A 20,474-nucleotide genomic window follows, 5' to 3' on the forward strand; every position below is an offset into this window, starting at 1 on the left:
ACCAGCCTTCCTCAAGCCGGTGCCTTCCAGAAAGTCTGGACCACAATTTCCAGGATTCCTGGCCATAGTTCATGCTGGCTGGGGTTGATGGGAGCTGAAGTACCCAACATCTGGAGAGCACCCATTTGGGGAAGGCTGGTATAAACTATGCATTGCCACAGATCAGCCAGCATATGAGATGTCTTGTCTAACACAGTATGTATGTATGCATGTATTTCTATACCACCCAATAGCCGAAGCTCTCTGGGTGGTTCACAAAAATTAAAACCACAAAGCACAGCATAAAATGATATAGAAGATGAAAGCTTAAAGCCCCAAAATAACAGTACAACCAGAATAAAACCTAGCATCAATGCAGGGATGTAAAATACAGATGTAAAACACCAGAGCTAAAAGACTAGGGGCACAATCCTATGGCCACTAGTCAGCAGCTAGACGGCCATAGGATAGGTCGGTTTCCAGGAACCGACCTCGGAGCCCATGCTCCAAGGTTGCTTCCTGGAGAACCAACCCCCACCCCCCTCCCACGCTGCCTCGTAGGCAGCGTGGATCAGCCCCGCGCTCTGCACTCGTAAGAGCAGCACAGAGCAGCACAGAGCAGCGAAAATGGGGCGTTCCCGGGGCTGGGCCACAGTGGGGAGATCAGAAATGCTGGTATGACACATCCTATATGTCTTCTGGCTGCCGCTTCCCACGCTCCAAGGTCCCGCAGCTAGACAGCTGAAATTGGCTGTCTAGCTGAGAAAGCAGGGTGGGGAAAACGAGAGGTGATCCGCTCCTCACCACTCCTCCTGCCCTGCACTGGATAGGCAGTCACCCCTGGGCTCAGAGGCGACCGTCGATCCAGATAGGATTGCTCTCTGGGAAGCTAAAATGTTAAAATAGTGGGAGAATAAAAAGGTCTTCACTTGGCGCTGGAAGGAGTACAATGTAGATCTGTGTTTCCTCATTTCTTCTGTTACTTACTTTTGTTTCACCATGACCCAACATATCTTCATGTATCTTCATGCCTATGTGACTAGGTACCAAGAGTCTTTTCATCTACTTACATAGGGACACATATTCTCTGTTATTATCATCTGACTCTGGGAAAATCTACTCCCATTGGGTCCTTCTGTCTTGGAGTAGAAAACAACCAGTGTCTGCCTCCTAGGAACTGACAGGACAAGCTTCTTTCGTTCACTAAATGAAAAACTGGCAGCTTTCCCCCTTTCAATTCTCAGACATTTTACTTGGAAAGACGCACTGTGCATTATGTATCCATAAGCTAAGGACCTGTGTAGATTTTTAAGGGTATTGGTAAGACTGTTGTTGTTCAGTCGTTAAGACGTGTCCGACTCTTCGTGACCCCATGGACCACAGCACGCCAGGCCCTCCTGTCCTCTGCTCTCTCCTGCAGTGTGCTCAGGTTCATATTCATTGCATTGGTGATGCTATCTAGCCATCTCATCTTCTGCCGTCCCCTTCTCCTTTTGCCTTCAATCTTTCCTAGCATCAGGGTCTTTTCCAGTGAGTTTTCTCTTCGCATTAGGTGGCCAAAATATTTGAGCTTCAGCTTCAGTATCAGTCCTTCCAATGAGCAGTCAGGGTTGATTTCATACAGGTTTCTCAGGAGACAGGTAAGGTGGTCTGGTACTCCCATCTCTTTAAGAATTTGCCAGAGTTTGTTGTGATCCACACAATCAAAGGCTTTAGTGTAGTCATGAAGCAGAAATAGACGTTTTTCTGGAATTCTCTTGCTTTCTCCATGATCCAGCGAACGTTGGCGATTTGATCTCTAGTTCCTCTGCCTCTTCGAAATCCAGCTTGCACTTCCAGTAGTTTTTGGTTCACATACTGCTGAAGCCTAGCTTGTAGGATTTTGAGCATAACCTTGCTGGCATGTGAAATGAGCGCAATTGTACGGTAGTTTGAACACTCTTTGGCGTTGCCCTTCTTTGGAATTGGAATGTAAACTGACCTTTTCCAGTCTTGTGGCCATTGTTGAGTGTTCCAAATTTGTTGCAGCACTTTAACAGCATCATCTTTTAGGATCTTAAATAGCTCAGCTGGAATACTGTCATCTCCGCTAGCTTTGTTGTTAGTAATGCTTCCTAAGGCCCACTTGACTTCACTCTCTAGGATGTCCGGCTCAAGTTCAGTGACTGCACTGTCATGGCTATCAGGGACATTAAGATCTTTCCTGTATAGTTCTTCTGTGTATTCTTTCCACCTCTTCTTAATCTCATCTGCTTCTGTTAGGTCCTTGCCTTTTTTGTCCTTGATCATGCCCGTCTTTGCACAAAACGTTCCCTTGAGATCTCCAATTTTCTTGAAGAGATCTCTAGTCTTTCCCATTCTGTTGTTTTCCTCGATTTCTTTGCATTGTTCATTTAAGAAGGCCTCCTTGTCTCTCCTTGCTATTCTCTGGAACTCTGCATTCAGTTGGATATATCTTCCCCTTTCTCCCTTGCTGTTCGCTTCCCTTCTTTCCTCAGCTACTTGTAAAGCCTCCTCAGACAGCCACTTTGCTTTCTTGCATTTCTTTTTCTTTGGGATGGATTGAGTTGCTGCCTCCTGAACAATGCTATGGACCTCCGTCCATAGTTCCTCAGGCACTCTGTCTATCAGGTCTAATCCCGGAAATCTATTCCTCACCTCCACTGTATATTCATAAGGGATATGATTTAGATCATACCTGAATGGTTTAGTGGTTTTCCCTACATTCTTCAATTTAAGCTGAAATTTTGCAAGAAGCAGCTCATAATCTGAGCCACAGTCAGCTCCAGGTCTTGTTTTTACTGACTGTATAGAGCTTCTCCATCTTTGGCTGCAAAGTACATAATCAATCTGATTTCGATATTGACCGTCTGGTGATGTCCATGTGTAGAGTCACCTCTTGTGCTGTTGGAAAAGAGTGTTTGCTATGATCAACGTGTTCTCTTGGCAAAACGCTGTTAGCCTTTGTCCTGCTTCATTTTGTACACCAAGGCCATGCTTGCCTGTTATCCCGGTTATTTCCTGACTTCCTACTTTAGCATTCCAATCCCCTATGATGAAAAGGACATCTTTTTTTGGTGTTAGTTCTAGAAGGTGTTGTAGGTCTTCATAGAACTGATCAACCTCAGCTTCTTCGGCCTCAGTGGTTGGGGCATAGACTTGAATTACTGTGATGTTGAACGGTTTGCCTTGGATTTGTACTGAGATCATTCTATTGTTTTTTAGATTGTACCCCAGTACTGCTTTTCCCACCCTTTTATTGACTATGAGTGCTACTCCATTTCTTCTAAGGGATTCTTGCCCACAGTAGTAGATATAATGGTCACCTGAATTAAATTCTCCCATGCCTGTCCATTTTAGTTCGCTGATTCCCAAGATGTCGATGTTCAATCTTGCCATCTCATGTTTGACCACCTCCAGCTTACCTTGATTCATTGACCTTACATTCCAGGTTCCTAAACAATATGGTTCTTTACAGCATCAGATTTTCTTTTTACCACCAGACACATCCACAGCTGAGTGTTCTTTCGGCTTTGGCCCAGCCACTTCACTTTTTCTGGCGCTACTTGGAAATTCCCTCTGCTCTTCCCCAGTAGTATATTGGACACTTTCTGACCTGAGGGGCTCATCTTCCGGCGTCATATCTTTTAGCCTTGTGATAGGTTCCATGGGGTTTTCTTGGCAAGAATACTGGAGTGGGTTGCCATTTCCTTCTCCAGTGGACCACATTTTGTCAGAACTCTCCGCCATGACCTGTCCATCTTGGGTGGCCCTGCACGGCATAGCTTATGGCTTCACTGAGTTACGCAAGCCCCTTCGCCACAACAAGGCAGTGATCCATGAAGGGGATTGGTAAGATAGTATAAACCTTTTGTTTTTCTTTTAAACCACCTGCTTTTTTAAAACTCTTCTCCCTTGAGTCTGTGTCCAGAATAAACCACTAATTGGAACTATTATTCTGACTTGAAAACTTCAAACCCAGGAATTCCCAAGTGTACCTGACCATTATTTCATGTTTTTAGGGTTCAGGGAGAAAAGTTGAGAAGTAAAAAAAAGGGTTGCCCAGAGAAGACTGGAGAGACCTATTGCCCCTCTCAAAGATATATCCTCCAAACAAAGGCACTGGATGGGGTTGCACTTCCCCTGAATGACCAGGTTTGTAGCTTAGGGGTCGGGGCCTTCTGGACTTGTTGCAAGGCACAGGTGACTAGCAGTAGCTAGGAGTGCCTTTTACTAACTTCAGTTGGCATGAAAGAAGACCTGGCCTCAGTTATGTATGCCCTAGTTACATTCAGACTGAACTACTATAATGCACTTTGTGTGGGTGCACTTTGTGTATAATGCACTTTGTGTTTTTCTATCATTACAGGTGATGACTCCAACTGATACAGAATGTGGCTGCTTGTGTCCTTGTCAGGGCTAGACCAGGGTTGCAGAACGTCTTTCAGCCCAAATTCCATTTCAGAAAAACTTTTGGGACCTGCCTCCTGGTGGTGGGTGTGGCCAAAGGCACAAAAGGGCAGGGCCAAAAGCAAAAGGGTGGGATCAAAATACAAAAGAATATCACTATATTTTAGCTTAATTCTCTTACTGTCAGTAACTAAGTCTCAGGACAGGCATTTCAGCCTTTTTAGAATGGGGAAAAATACTTCACAAAAGCTGGAAAACCAAATGGTTAGTGGGTGGGGGAAAGGGTGTGTGGCCATCTGGGGGACCCTGGAGGGTTGGGTTGAGATCCCAGAAAGGCTGAATTTGGCCCCCAAACCTGAAGGTCTGCACCCCTGGTCCTTTCACATCAAACCAATTCTGCACCAGCTGCACTGGTGGCCAGGGCATTTCTGGTCCCAATTCAAAGTGCTTGTGTTGACCATGGAGGGAGCAACCCTATGGCCACTAGACAGCGGCTAGACGGCCATAAGATATCTTGTTTTCTGGGAACTGACCTCCCTTCACTTCTGCGCTGCTTCGGAGGCAGCGTGGAACAGCCCCGTCCTCCACACTCACAAGAGGAACTCGGAGCGGCTGAAAAGGGGCATGTCTGGGGGCATTCTGGCGGGGAGGGTGGAAATGCCTGAACAACACATCCAATGTGCCCTACAGCAGCCTCCTCCTCTGCTCAGCCCTCCTGCGGCTAGACAGCCGAAATCGGCTGTCCAGCCAAAAATGCGGGGCAGGAGAAGCGTGGAGGGAATGATCCCCTCCATGCTTCTCCTGCCCTGCATTGGATAGGCGATCACCTCCAAATTCAGAGGCGGCTGCCTATCTGGATAGGATTGCGCCCTTAAAGCCCTAAACAGTTTAGGTTCAGGTTATTTGAAGGACTGCCTTGGTTTAAAGATAATGCTTGGAGGCCCTACTCACTGGCCTGTGACAAAGGTCAGTAAGTTTGGCAGTCACGCCAGAGAGGGCCTTGTGGCCCCTGCCCTATGGAATTCCCTTTCAAGAGATATATAGCTGGTTCCCTCTGTTGCTGCTTTTAAGAGGACTTTAAAACATACTGTTTTTTCCCCCCTGTTTTTGAATTGAGGGTGTTTATTGTATTTGCTACTGCTACATTTTGGAACTGTATTGTATTTTCAGTTATATCATACTGCTTATGGGGTTGGATTCATGTATAAAAATGAGTCCAGTGTAAAACTGGAGACCTGGGGAACAGAGCCTCCAGTTAAAATGAACAAAATGCTGTATCTGCAAGCCTATGCTTCAGTATATAGTTGTATGAATGAATCAGTATTGCCATCTAATATGCCAATTTGTTTAGTTCCAAAAATAAGAACAGGACTGTAATATCCAGGATGTACGTATATGCCAACACTTTTTTAAAATTATCAACAACCTCAGATACGCAGACGATACCACCCTAATGGCAGAAAGCGAAGAGGATCTAAAGAGCCTCTTGTTGAGGGTGAAAGTGGAGAGTGCAAAAGCTGGTTTGAAACTCAACATTAAAAAAATGAAGATCATGGCATCTGGCCCCATCACTTCCTGGCATATAGAAGGGGAAGAAATGGAAACAGTGACAGATTTTATTTTCTTGAGCTCCAAGATCACTGCAGACGGTGACTGTAGCCATGAAATTAAAAGATGCTTGCTCCTTGGGAGGAAAGCTATGGCAAACCTAGACAGCATAGTAAGAAGCAGTGACATCACCTTGCCGACAAAGGCCTGCATAATCAAAGCTATGGTTTTCCCAGTAGTAATGTATGGCTGTGAGAGATGGACTATAAGGAAGGCTGAGTGCCGAATAATTGATACTTTCGAACTGTGGTGCTGGAGAAGACTCTTACGAGTCCCCTGGACTGCAAGGAGGTCAAATCAGTCAATCCTAAAGGAAATCAACCCTGACTACTCATTGGAAGGACAGATACTGAAGCTGAAGCTCAAATATTTTGGCCACCAAATGCAAAGAGAAAAGTCACTGGAAAAAAACCTGATGCTGGGAAAGATTGAAGGCAAAAGGAGAAGGGGATGGCAGAGGATGAGATGGCTAGATAGCATCACCAATGCAATGAATAGGAGAGAGCGGAGGACAGGAAGGCCTGGCGTGCTATGGTCCATGGGGTCACGAAGAGTTGGACATGACTTAACGACTGAACAATTGTTGCCACTAATTCTCATAGCGGGACACCCCCTGGTCCTTTTTTGTTTCTGAGTTAAAGCAAAGCCTTCTGTTGTATATGCCACTAAAAGACCAATCCTTACGTTTAACTCAAAGAGCTCTGACATTAGAGTCTCTGAAATATCCAAAGTCCTGCTGGGCTAATGCTGGCAGTGTGGAAGTAGCAGCATTTCTGCCCCATTTTCCCATCCCCAGGCATGTTGTTTTTTTAAAAAAATATTTGAAATGAATAGGAGGCTTTAAAGAAAGGTTTTATTTATTTGAAACCAGGGGAGGGAATTAATCTATGCCAGCTCCACAGGTGGTATAGATTACCTGCCATTTTATGGGCATGCCTGGGAGGGCCATGGTTGCTGTGGATCCTGCAGAGCAATTCTAGTTTGTCCTAGACTGCCTCCTCTCTCTCTGTCTCTGTCTCTGTCTCTCTCTCTCTCACACACACACACACACACCCCACAGCAGAAGTTTCCACAAGGACTAGGAAGGAGGATCCAAGGTTTGCTCTCTCCTTCTGAGGGAACACCCACTCCACTCACAGACCTGTGCAGTGACCCTTGGGACTCCCTCCCAGGATCCATAGGATCGCAGTAAGCATCATGAATTAAAATACTTAAACCTTTTTGCATACTTCTCTCTATGCCAAGAATGTATCAGAAAAATGCTTTGATGATGAGGGAGCTACCATTGAAAGGATACAAATGGAAATTGCTGGGAATACTCTCTGTTAATATGACTATCTAACCACCCAATCTCTAACACACTGTGACTAGAAATGATTACTGGCCAGGGAGAAATATTTCCCTAGGCAAAAATAAATACATAAATATTTCCCCCTTCCATTGTAGTGTATATAGCCTGGCTAACTTGCATGAGCCATTGCCCCAGCTTATTTCTCTGTTTGTTACATTTTTGCATAGCCCGCCTTTCTTTCCCCAAGCTGAGACCTCCAGTGTGGCTATCATGTCAATGTAATTGCTAAATACAATAATGATATGCTTTCATCATGTTGCAGTGTGGTGTAGATTGATCTATAGTGGTGATTGGACTAGATCCTTTGTTTCCTTCCCCTTCCCCTTCCATGATTTAATTCTAAAATTCCCATTGCACTAATAAATAAGTATATATGATGCTTCCATTGCATGAGTTCGATGCCAAGACTTCTTGCATTGCCATTCATACCAGGGTCAATAATTTTAAAGGCATAGTAGAAAATGTAGAGTAATATACGTGAGCACATGCCATAGGCATGGTTAGCAGTGTGGAAGGGGTTAATACAGTATAGTAGGACTTGTCCTGTTTTTGTCACCTAACATGCTGCACAGATAACAGCATACATACCATTGCATGTGCTCTCTGTGTGACAGAATTAGAATGTACAATATCAGCTTCCCAGAAAAAGAGTGGAGTGGAGGGATTGTGAACTGGAAAAGATGGTAGTATAAAAACCTTAAGTAAACAGACGGGCTGTTCAATGTCAGGAATACTCTGTTATCCATGTCCAGCTACACGTGGATCAACAGCCAGGGCTCCATGTGTTTAGTCCCAGTGAGTTACTTGGCAAAAGCATTGATCAACTGTTTGGTGGCCAAGAGAGCAAAGAGAGAGATTAAATACAGTCTCTCTTCCTCTTTAGAAACAGCTGATCAGCCCTATCATTAAGTGTCTGACTGGAGTTGTGCATGTGTGCAAAGTGATGGATCATGCTGGAGAATGTGCCTATTTGCAAATAATAGCTAGGATGTGCCAAAATGTGCTTCCATGCGCAAAATGTGCTTACTTGGAACAGCATGAGAATGGGCATCCCCAGTGCACACATGGCACATCCTCAACAATGTGGCAGCCTCTTGGTGCCGTGTCTGTGTACTGGCCATGAGTATGCCCTGGAGGTGCTGAAATGGGGTGAAGGCATCTTGAATTGCATATAACTTTTACTGACAGACTGATGAAAGTTGAATTACAGATGGCAGATTCCTGTGTCTGTGATGATGAGTTGCTAAATCGAGAAACAAAACTGAACACACTCGAGGCATCAACAGGAAATAAAACATTTTTATTGAATATCTATGTACTATGTATGATTTTATTTTAACGACACTTGGAAAACTCTACCGTGGGATCCACTACACAAAAGTGAAACAAAATATAAACCACCTCATCAAAACTGAATGTAAAATACGGCTAAACTTGTTAGCTCGCGGGCCACGAGCAATATGGCAGGATAGAACACCCCAAACGTTTCTACAAGTTACAGAGAAAAAACCCACACATAGAAACACTCAAGCAGGCAGTAAATATACACAAAGGCAACTAGGATCTTTCTACAGCATCAGATTCTAATACTTTACACAGCTTTGTCAGAAAGGTACATGTGGCTTCTTAGAGGATGAAAATGTCATCTTGGTCAAATAGCAGGTCTGCTGTCTGCTGAGAACCATAGTACATTACTAACCAATTCTGTGGTGTCATTCCATCTGGCAGTGTAGGAAGAGAATGCATTAAGAATACCTTAACACAATGAATCAGTTCTGGCAGCTTGAGCCTGTAAGTTTCAAGATGCTTTTTTGTGTGTGTGTCCCTGCTACAGTGATCAACCAAAAGGAGTTACAGTGGCGCTGTAACTCTCACCTCGTTGGCTGCAAGCCTGTGTTTAGCTCTTCTCTTTGGTGGGATTTGGTCCTTTTAAAAATGTAACATTATAAAAGTATTCCTCTTGGACATTTCCCCTATATACATCTCATCTTATCTGACTCAACTATGCCTTTTCTGTTTTGTATAGAAAATAGAAAGACCTCTAGAGTGATAGATGTTGCTGTTCTTGTCTTTTGGGAAGCTACGTAGAAAGCAGATTATGTTGCCACAAATTCCATTTGTGGCTTGTGAGTTAAATTCTCTGCTTCTTAGGCGTAAGGTGCGGACCCACAGCTCTGAGAAAGGGGAATTCAACACCAAGTTGTTGACAATGCCTTTAGGGTTTCAAAAAACAAAACAAAACCCTGCATCATCAACTTATTTCTAGGGAAATGCCCCTCTTTCTACCAAGGGGAGATTTCTTGAGTGAGGTGGGGAAACCTTCCTGTATTTTTGGTGCTGGGTGATACTGAAAACAGAATCAGTACTTCAACACATTATAATATATTCACAGTCTCTTAAGTAAGTAAGTACGTAAGTAAGTAAGTAAATAAATAAATAAATAAAGGAAAGCCATCTCCAAGGCTCGAGCTGAAATAGTAATGCCCACACATGACACAATAAAATGATAATAAACTAAAATGACAGGCTGTCTTATCTGTAGTACAACCCTCCATTGTGAAAACAGGGGGAGATGTGAAATATTGCACAGTGTCGACAAAATGCTGTGTGGTCAATCTGTTCTATATGATGCCCTTGTCCTATGCATAGCTCTTCAGTTCTGAATTGGTCCATAGGTAAGAGAACTGTTTGCGCTATGCACTCCTTCGGCAGTGCAGTAGAAGGGAATGGCAGTATTTTTACAATATCACTACGGAATAAATTGATTGCTATCCACTGAGAAAACTACAGTTTCTAAGCACACACGGCAGTCACAGTGATACACAGAGCAGTCTTTTAAGACGCTTATGGAATGACTAATAGCTTCATAATAGTGCCATTTACTACATAGTAACATTGAAAACATTTAAAAACTCCTCCTGAAACGAGCATCTAGTGTACATAAGAGGTTGCTTCAGTTTGCTAGAACTTGTTCTTTGTTTTGTTTCACTTTTTTTAAAGGACAAATTAAAACTTATTAAGTATAAATAGTATATAAAAGGTCACTAGCTGTTATCTTTTGGCTTGCTTTGAAGTGCATTCAGAAATATGGCTAAATTTTTTTGTCCTCTTTTGATGGGATTTTACAATACTGTCTCGTCACCATGAAACTACTTTTGTATAATAAACACACACGGCGGTGATTTTTTTTGTTTGTTTTAAAAAATATTCTGCATTCCTTCTCATCTGGCTTAGTATAATAAAATATTTTGTTACAAAGTCTAATGTGCAAACTCATTAGAATTAGAGGATGTGAGATCACAAATGGGATTCACAGTATGCAAATTTTGTATAAAGGTGATAACGGAGAGCTACTGGGTTTCAGCAATGTGTTTGCCATGGTTAGTTGCAAGGGCTTGCTATTTTTGCATCCCCACCCCTGTAATTACCTCCCCCTCCCCACCATTTTATACGTTTGCTATGTTTAATAATTCATGCTCCTTCCCACCACAAGGAATTGTACCTTCAATTTCTAAATGTAAAGCCATGATTTCAGTTTGTTTTATATATATATACATACACAGGAAAAGAAAATGATATACTGGCTTCTGGCTACGCTTCCTTGAGGTCAGCTATGCAGCTGCTCAGATCATGCTAAGTTGCCCACAAGAAAAGACTACCAATGGGATTTACCCCACCAAGGAGCGCCGTGTGAGCATATCTTGGTATTTTAATGGTTCAGTTGAAAGCTCAGATTTAAGTTGTCCTTTAAGATGTCAGTGTAACACTACTAGTGCCTTACAAGTTGGAATTTTTGCTGGAATGCAGACGATACGATAGTTAGTTACCCTATAATATATTATCAGCTCTCCTATATCTCAGTCAATTTACATAATTTAAAATATAACATCTTATTAAAAACATCTAGATATACACAGATTAGGAAACGCTTACAACATACAAATAAACGGACTAGAAATAATTTTTTTAGCATACTGGTATGTACAACTGTGTGATACAATAAATAATTTCTGTCATGCTCTATCTACACATATTGCTTAAAAGAAGAGTAGATCTGAGGGCAGTGGTGAGATGGAGGGCCTTATAGGGCTTTCTACATTTTAAGTTGTGCAAATTAAAACAAGTTTTGAAGTACCACTGGTCTGTGTTAGGGATGCATGGCTGGAAATAAAAGGACCCATATTACTGAGGTATTTACAGGTACTGGCTAAAGAGCACTATATGGGCAAATGCAGAAAGGCTTCTTTTCTCATTTCAATTTTCATTCTTTTTACTTCTTGACCGCGAGCATGGCGTCTACCTCTTCCTCTGGCTGTAAGGTGTGCCACTGTGCAATGGGTCGCCTTGGGTTGGCCAGCATGTCTGACCAATGTCGCAGCTCTGCGCCAGTGCTGTTGTAGCCCACAAACACTTTGCCAATGGCATCGTTCTTGCCGATCTTGTCATAGTCCAAAACAGTTACAACAACTTGCACTTTCTGAAACAGGAGGAGAAAGAGCAGAGTGAGAAGTGAGAAAGGCAAACTTCACAACAAAACATAGGGTGGGATCCATATTTAGGTGTGTGCAGCTGGGCTGCTTGAAGCGGACTTCCCTGCTCCCTCACCCCAATGACAGCCCTTCCAACAGCAACCCCCCCCCCAATTCTACACAGAGGGCTCTGCTCCACTTATAGAAGGTGCCTCTGCCTGATTTATGGAGATCCCCCATTCATGCCAAACTGCAGCTTTCCCTGTTCAGCAGGGTCCTCTGTGTTGCATTGTCAGGGGACTGGGGGGGGGGGAGGCTACCATGGGGGCGGAGGAGGAAGTTCACTTCCACTAGCCCAGTTTCATGGGCCTAAATCTGGATCCAAACCATAGCCATGGTCACTGGAATTATCAAGGTCAGTGGCAAATATGGGTGTCAAAATATGGAAAGTTGAGTAGATAATTGACATTAAAAACAAGCTTTAAAAATCCAAGTCCAATTAAAGAGACTGCTCTTTAATTCTTAAAATGTCTCATCTTTTCTAAAGCCACGCCATGCTCAGGTTGCAGAATGCCAGGGTGGACTTCCTGCTCTCTAGATTCTGATGTGTTTGCAAGGGCATGGGATCTCAGCAAGGGGAAACTCAGGCCTAGGTTCTATCAAGTGCCATGGCCACTATTATCACACGTTCTCATGCAAGACTTACACTTTCATAGAATCATAGAATCACAGAATAGTAGGGTTGGAAGGGGCCTACAAGACCGTCAAATCAACCCCCCCCCCAATGCAGGAATCCAAGTCAGAGCATCCCCGACAGATAGCTGTCCAGCCTCATCTTGAATGCCTCCAGTGTGGGAGAGCCCACCACCTCCCTAGGTCATTGGTTCCATTGTCGTATTGCTCTAACAGTCAGGAAGTTTTTCCTGACGTTCAGCTGGAATCTGGCTTCCTGGAACTTGAGCCCGTTATTCCGTGTCCTGCACTCTGGGATGATTGAGAAGAGATCCTGGCCTTCCTCTCTGTGACAGCCTTTCAAGTACTTGAAGAGCGCTATCATATCTTCCCTCAGTCTTCTCTTCTCAAGGCTAAACATGCCCAGTTCTTTCAGTTTCTCTTCAGAGGACTTTGTTTCCATTCCCCTGATCATCTTTGTTGCCCTCCTCTGAACTCTCTCCAGCTTGTCTGCATCCTTCTTAAAGTGTGGTGCCCCGAACTGGACACAGTACTCCAGATGAGGCCTAACCAGTGCTGAGTAGAGGGGAACTAGTACTTCCCAGGATTTGGAAGCTATGCTTCTATTAATGCAGCCCAAAAGACCATTTGCTTTTTTTGCAGCCACATCACATTGTTGGCTCATATTCAGCTTGTGATCTACAACAATTCCAAGATCCTTCTTGCTTGTAGTGTTGTTGAGCCACGTACCCCCATCCTGTAACTGTGCATTTGGTTTCTTTTTCCTAGGTGCAGAACTTGGTATTTATCCCTATTAAATGTCATTCTGTTGTTTTCTGCCCAGCACTCCAGCCTATCCAGATCACTTTGAATTTTGTCTCTGTCTTCCAAGGTATTAGCTATCCTGCCCAATTTTGTGTCAGGATTCAAGTCTCTTTGGATGTGATGGTGAGGCATAGGACTTCACCAGCATAAAGATGTTGGGCTGGATCCAGATTTAAGCTGGATCAACTCTACTGGCAGAACCAGAATTCCTCACGCACTCTCCTACCTGTGGCAGCCCCTCCAGCCCCCTGAAAATACTACACAGAGAGTCAGGAAACCCTGCTGAATGGAGTGAGCTGTGATGTGGGGTGGAAGGGGAGATCCCCCCAAAATTGGGTGGAAGGACCGTCTGTGAGCAGAGTCCTTCCTCTTGCGGAAGCCAGATTCTGGATCCAACCCCTTATGTATAGACAGGCTTGCAGAATCAAAGGGAAATTGTATAAATACGTTGCTGAAATGTGCAAATCATTATTGAATTTTTCTTTAAAATGTCCATATGTGTGGTTCCCTGTCAACTGTATTATTGTGTTCATACATATCATATGCAAAGTGATGATGTATGCAGTAATTGCTTACGATAATTAAATGTGCAATTGATATACCAAGCCACGTATCTGTACAATCATGTAAGGATTTCTTATCTCATTGAAACAGTTGCCCATTCGTCTGTTGTTTATATTCTGTTCTGTTTTTGGAATGTTCTTTGTTTCCATTGCTTTCCGCAGTATTTTAGCTGCTTGCCCTGGAGATTTGAACTCATTCAAAGTAATTAGCTGTTCCTTGACCATAAGCCTATCAGTCTCAAGCTGCAATCCTTCCCCTTCAGCCTGTACTTCACATTTGCCAGGGGGCTCATAGACCCTCTTTTGGGAGAAGACTGAGCCAAAGTAGGAATAGAGCACTTCTGCCTTTGTCATCTGTTATCATTTTGCCATCCTTATTTAATAGCTGAACCACAATTTCTTTCCTCTGTCTTTTACTATGCATGTAGCTGAAGAAAGCTTTTTTGTTGCTTTTAGCCTCCCTCACTAACCTCAGCTCGTTCTCAGCTTTAGCCTTCCTGACGCCATCCCGGCAATTCTGTGCTACCTGCCTGTACTCTAGGGATGTCAGAGAATTCCGCAACGGATCTCGGTGAGGCCGAATGCCAGTGCATTCGGCCCCCCAAAATCCATCGCGGAACGGCCTGCCACCCCCCACCCCACGCGGATCCCCCCCAGGATGAGACTTACCTGGGGTGGATGTTCCGGATGGCGGCAGCTCCAGCGGCAGCTTCGGCGGCGGCGGCTGGTCTTCTGAACGGCTGCCGCCACCGCCATTTGCAGTCTGTGTCTTCCCCCCCCATAGACGTGATAGGCTACGTAAAGACTTACGTAGCTTATCACGTCTGGGTTTAAAAAAAAAAAAAAGTACGCAAATGGCGGCGGCTATGGCCACCGCCATTTGCGTTCCTTATTTTTTGCCATCTTAGTCTACGTCAATATTTACGTAGACTAAGACGAAGTAAAGAAAGGGGAATGCAAACAGCACCCACTACGTTATTTGCGTTCCCCTTTCTTTCCTTTGTCTTAGTCTACGTCAATATTGACGTAGACTAAGACGCCAAAAAATAAGGAACGCAAATAGTGGCGGCTGTAGCCGCCGCCATTTGCGTACGCATTTTTTTTTTTTTTTTACCTAGAGCCCTCCGCAGCTGGAAATCCGGCTGCGGACGGCCCTGGCCTGGGCCTGGCTGGCTGCTCCGCAGAGCTGCCGTGGAGCACAGCCGGCCATCGAGGATTCCAGGGGGGAGGACCGGATCGCCTCCCCCCCATCGAGGATTCCGGGGGGAGGGACGGAACGCCTCCCCCACACCATGAACAGAATCCGTGAAAAGGAAACTCACTTTTGTACATCCCTGCTGTACTCTTCCTTTGTTGCTTGGCCTTCTCTCCACTTCCTATATGTGTTCTTTTTTGTTTTCAGGTAATCCTTAAGCTTTTTGTGAAGCCACATTGGATTCCTTTGCTGTCTTCCACCTTTTTTTTCTTGTTGGAATTATTTGTAATTGTGCCTTGAGAGTTTCCTTTTTAAAAAACTGCCACCCATCTTGGACTCCTTTTCTCATTAGAGTTGCTTGCCATGGGACCTTACTGATCATTGTTCTGAGTTTATTAAAATCAGCTTTCCTAAAATCCAGGGTACGGGTTTGGCTACACTCGGCTTCTGCTTACTTCAGAACCATGAACTCAAGTATAACATGGTCCCTTTCCCCCAGAGTTCCTGTAACTGCTACTTTACCTACTAAGTCATCTTTGTTGGTTAGGATCAAGTCAAGGATAGCCGATCCTCTAGTTCCTTCCTCTACTTTCGGTAGGAGGAAGTTATCTGCCACACAAGTCAGGAATTTCCTGGAGGGGCCATGTTTTGCAGAATTTGTCTCCCAACAAATATTGGGGAAATTGAAGTCCCCCATCACTACTACGTCATGCTTCCTTGAAACATTGGCTATTTGCTTATCAAAAGTTTCATCTTCATCTTCTCCTTGATTGGGTAAACTCCGACCACCATGTTCCTTTTATTCTTTGCTCCATTTATTTTAATCCAGATGCTCTCGATGGGGCTACCAAGCTTAATCATTATGCCAAACTGTCTTTTTTGAAGACTAATCATTATAGTGGTCTTCATGGCCATAATTGCACTATGAACTGCTGAATTTGGCACCCTATGCAGACTCCATCACGTTTATTGGCATTTCAGCTTTAAGTTAAGTGGGAAAATGATGCATGCTTCTGGCCCTCAAAAACTATAGTGATAAAAGCACTGACTGTACCAGTGAAGAGCTGGAGAGTCTGTTGATATCTTTCTGTGCTTCTCCATAAAGCACAATTACAACTCCCCTTTAGCACCCTGTGTGTTATATTCCATAAGTTTCTCCAGGAAGCCAGGAATCTTATCACTGGCAGTTCTTAAACTCGCAAAATTGAGTCTCCTCCATTCAAACTTCTCAATAAACTGAGTACTGATTTATGTATTTTTTTGGTGTGGTTGGTATCGTATCAGTGTTGCAATAATGTCATGGTAATGTCATGTCATAGTGCTTAGATATTTATGTCCTGGTGTCACACATCTTAGGGTTGGGCTCTTAGGTGCATATCTCTGAATCCATGATTCGTGTTTGTATAAACAGATGTACTAAATATGAGCTGGGGTATCTGCTTGTAGTGCTGCTGTGACATTCCTTCAAAGACATTGTTTTGCAAAGTGGTGCTGAAGCTGGTGATACACCTCATCCTTACATTTATGTGCTAAAACTCAAATTTTAGGCTACAGTCCTTCCATACCAATCTTCTATCTACTCCCATATTTGTATAACTTATAAGACTGCTGAATACTACAAAATGTCCATTATCTGTTTTTTGTGGATGAGTCGACACTTCCTAAAATACTGTATATTTTATTGTTCCCCTCTTGAAGCAGTCACACTCAGTTGCCATGCAGAATTGGTGCATAGGTGCTAATGAAGGCAGGCACACTCAATAATTAGCAAAGTTCCTCTTAAATATGCATAAGGGCTAAGGAACAGAATTCCAAGGCAGGGCAGGAAACTGATGTTTGACATTACCTGGATTTGCTCAAATGGTACTTCAAAGCTGAAAGACTCGTTGTAGTAAGGATTCAGAGTGTTCTTCTTAATTGTTGTCTTCTTCTTCTTCAGCCGTTTCCCATTCTGCATCAGATGAATTTTCACATAGGGATCTGAGGAATGATCAGAAAAACAAAGTTGTTAGGAGATGGCATGTTGGCTAATGCAGTGTGTCTTCTAATGAGGATAATCCTTGAGACAAAAGAGCCAGGAGGCACATGAGCTGTTTCTCAGAACAAGCTAAGCATGCGTTGTTAACAAAATCCATTTTTACACCCCATAAAGATCAGATAAAGTTGTTAGGTACCTGTTCAGAGAATGCAGCTTTGCCAAATGATGACACACAGCAAATTCACTATTATGGAAACAGCCAGAGGAGGCCTTATGGTTAATTTGCCTCTACCCTGAAATGTTTGCCTGTACATAGATTGTTTGAACGGTCTCTGCATGATAGGAAAACTGCTGGGGCAAAAACTACTTTCTTTATGTTGCTTCTTCCCTTGCAAGGCTCCAGGAAAGAGTCACCTCAGAAGTTGAAAGGGTGACCCTACACTTCTCGTCTCTTCTGTTCCTACTACTAGTGTCTATTGCCAACACCAGAGCACACAGTTGGTACAAATGAACACATCTCCCTCTGTCCTTCAGCTGTGTTACAAGAACATGGAGTAGCAAGACAGACCTGCCCTGCTTGCCATAAGAGGTGGTGATGGCCAATATCTTAAATTATTAGTTAGATTCATGGAGGGCAGCCATTAATCATGATAGCTAAAATGGCTACAAATGGAACTTCCTTTTGGGGTGGTGGTGGTGGTATTCTGATTAGCAGAGGCAAGGTGAAAGTCACAGAGGAACAGCTATCTTCATCATGCCCTGCTAGTACAATTCCTACAGCTGTCAGTCTAGCCATGTTAGGAGGCAAGAGTGCTGGGCCAGCAACACCTTCCCTCTTGTCCAGCAAGGCAATTCCTCTATGATTACTTTCTGATTATTATGCATTATTGCAGCCAAGAGTCTTCCTTGGCTTTAAGCAGCTAGGCGAGGATGAATCTGCTTAAGACTTTCTCTGGGGATCATGTCCATCCAATAGCTGAGCATTGTTGTTTATAGGCTCCTGGATCTTCAGTGCATTGTTCTTCCTACAAGTGTCGAATGTTGGTACAATCCATGGTTCTATGTCAGCATGGAGGTGTCTCATGTCATATCACATAGGGAAAGAGGCCATAACTCAGTGGTAGAGCACATGCTTTTCATGCAGAAGGTCCCAGGTTCAATCCCCAGCTGGGATTGAAATTCCTGCCTGAAACCCTGGAGAGCTGCTGCCAGTCAATGTCAACAATACTGGGCTAGATGGACCAATGGTTTGACCCGGTATAAGGCAGCTTCCTATGTTCCATCATTTTCAGTGGACTCTTCTTCCATATCCAGTTTTGCTCTGGACTAGAAGACATAGTGAGAGTTCCTGTGCAGATGTGCCCTTACATATTACACCACAGGTCTTATGAATTAGTAGCTCCTGAGTAACCACCTGAGTGCTGTCCAACACAGAACAATTTTGAGAGGGGAGGAAACACTACAGGTAGAAGAGAAACCATCTGAATGCCTTCTACTCTCAGTTCCTTATCTTTCCTGTGAGCATTCAATATACCAGAGAATAAATTCATCAGGTTATAATTAGGAGGTAGAGTGTGTAGAGTGTGAAGATGTCAAAACTCACCTAGCCTTTTCTCAGCCGAGGAGTTAGCTTTTTTTTTTTTCCCTTTAATTCAGCACCACTGCTTTGAATCACTGATTTAGAAAGGCTGAAGGTGTAATGCATTTAAATGTGTTCAGCTCAAACCGGAGAAGCCAGGGGCTGTACTCTTTCCTTCCCTGACTCGCCAACAGGAGTGTATCATGGCTATTTGTACTAAAAAGAGCTCCCAACAGCCAAGAAGAAAACAAGCCAGCAAAAAAAGGTGGTGACTTAAAGATTATTGGTCTGAGATTGTTTATTTAATTTATTTTCAAGATTAATTCATGCAGTGGTTTCCCCCAAAATGCTGTGCTTATTTTTCTTCTTCAGAGCACATGTGATCAGTTGTGGAATTCAGGTCCAACATGTTTGGGAGTCATGGTGGAGTAGTGGTTAGAGTGATGCACTAGAGTGATGGGCCAAGGAAGACTTGGATTCAATTCACTATGAAGCTCACTGGGAGACCTTAGGATCTAACCTACCTCACAGGATTGTTGTGGGAACAAAATGGGGTAACCTCCATGTATACTACCCTGGGTTCCCAGGAGGAAAGGTGGAATACGAATACATGTAGCTTAGGCTGGTCATGTGTCCTCTTATACAGAGGACAAAACTCTCTTTGAAGGGCCACCAGAGAACTGTCCTCTCTTTGAAGGTATCCTCTGTTTGAAGGATTGCCCTCTCCAATTCCAGTTTAAAGATAAAGCACCATAAGAACTGTTACCCATCAACACTTAGCACCTGGGCAGCAGACTGAACAGACAGGCACACAGGTCACCTGTACACAGTCTTCTACACTATTGTGAGCTGTACTATATTTCTATTTAAATGATAATTATGTTTATATTTTCATTTATACATATAAATTAGCATATGCAAATTTTATGCAAATCGCTGTCCTCTTTTGGACTCTTTTCTGGAATTGCATTTCTTCTTTTTTGGCAATTCATAAGTCACCACCCTATTAGCTCCTCAGTCACCCAGCAAAGATCCTTCATGCTCTCTTTCTGGTTTACAGCCCATGTGGTCATATGTTAGCCTTTTATAAGACCAAACAAACAATCTACCATGATGTTCAGGTTCTCTTGCACAAGCCCCAGTGAAATGAATGAAGGTTGTGCTAGAGCTCTCATTTATTTTCAATAGGGCTTGTGCTGAGAACCTGAACTTGAAGTTCAACATGGACCTCACCAGGGTGACAGCATTCATCAGTGACAAAAAGATGCCAGGAGAAATATCCCATATCGACAAAGGTGTTGACACACATGGCTTATATTTATATAGCACTGTTTCTGTATTAGCAACCTGTGCTGTGCAAATCAAATTGATATCTATAGAGGTGTGAGCACCTTCCGATTCTCATTTAGGCTCATGTGGTCTTGTGGTCTGGGATCAAGCATAGTTTCACACTCCAAACCATTAAGGGTAGGGCTCAGAGATTTTAGTTTTATCACCCACTCAAATCACTCATGCAACAGAGGCATTCTAAGCTACTGTGATGTTTCTTTTTATGTCTGCTTATCTGCAGCTGCGCCTTGTCCAATTATGCAAAAAGCAAAGCAAACCCTATGAAACAGTTGTTCTCTCCAACTGTGTTAAAACAAAAATAGTTTCTAGTATATAAACTGCTGTTTTCAGAATACTACTCCCTGCCCTTTTATTCCCAGCCATCCAGGAGTCTAATGTTGCTATTTTTGTTAAGAGCCTAGCACTCTAATTATTTCAGCTTAAGCAAAGTTTGTAAATGGTAGTCTTTATATGATAAAGTAGAATCAGGGAGCATGGAAGGCCCAATTTCTGAAA

General features: G+C 43.4%; 1 protein-coding gene across 2 annotated transcripts in view; it reads right to left on the reverse strand.

Moving 5' to 3' along the window:
* Nucleotides 1-11,618: 11,618 nt before the first annotated feature.
* The window catches only part of SYT1 (synaptotagmin 1), a 536,537-nt gene continuing 527,681 nt past the window's right edge, over nt 11,619-20,474 (reverse strand). For both annotated transcript variants that reach the window (XM_084811795.1, XM_084811796.1), the window contains 2 exons: nt 16,919-17,052; nt 11,619-11,825 (listed from right to left, as the gene is read on the reverse strand). In XM_084811795.1, the coding sequence (XP_084667921.1) occupies nt 11,619-11,825; nt 16,919-17,052 (341 nt within the window). The remainder of the gene's footprint in view (nt 11,826-16,918; nt 17,053-20,474) is intronic.

This window comes from Heloderma suspectum, chromosome 7, assembly GCF_057233095.1.
Source record: "Heloderma suspectum isolate Gila_16-S chromosome 7, 16-S_ref, whole genome shotgun sequence".
NCBI classification, from domain to species: Eukaryota; Metazoa; Chordata; class Lepidosauria; order Squamata; family Helodermatidae; genus Heloderma; species Heloderma suspectum.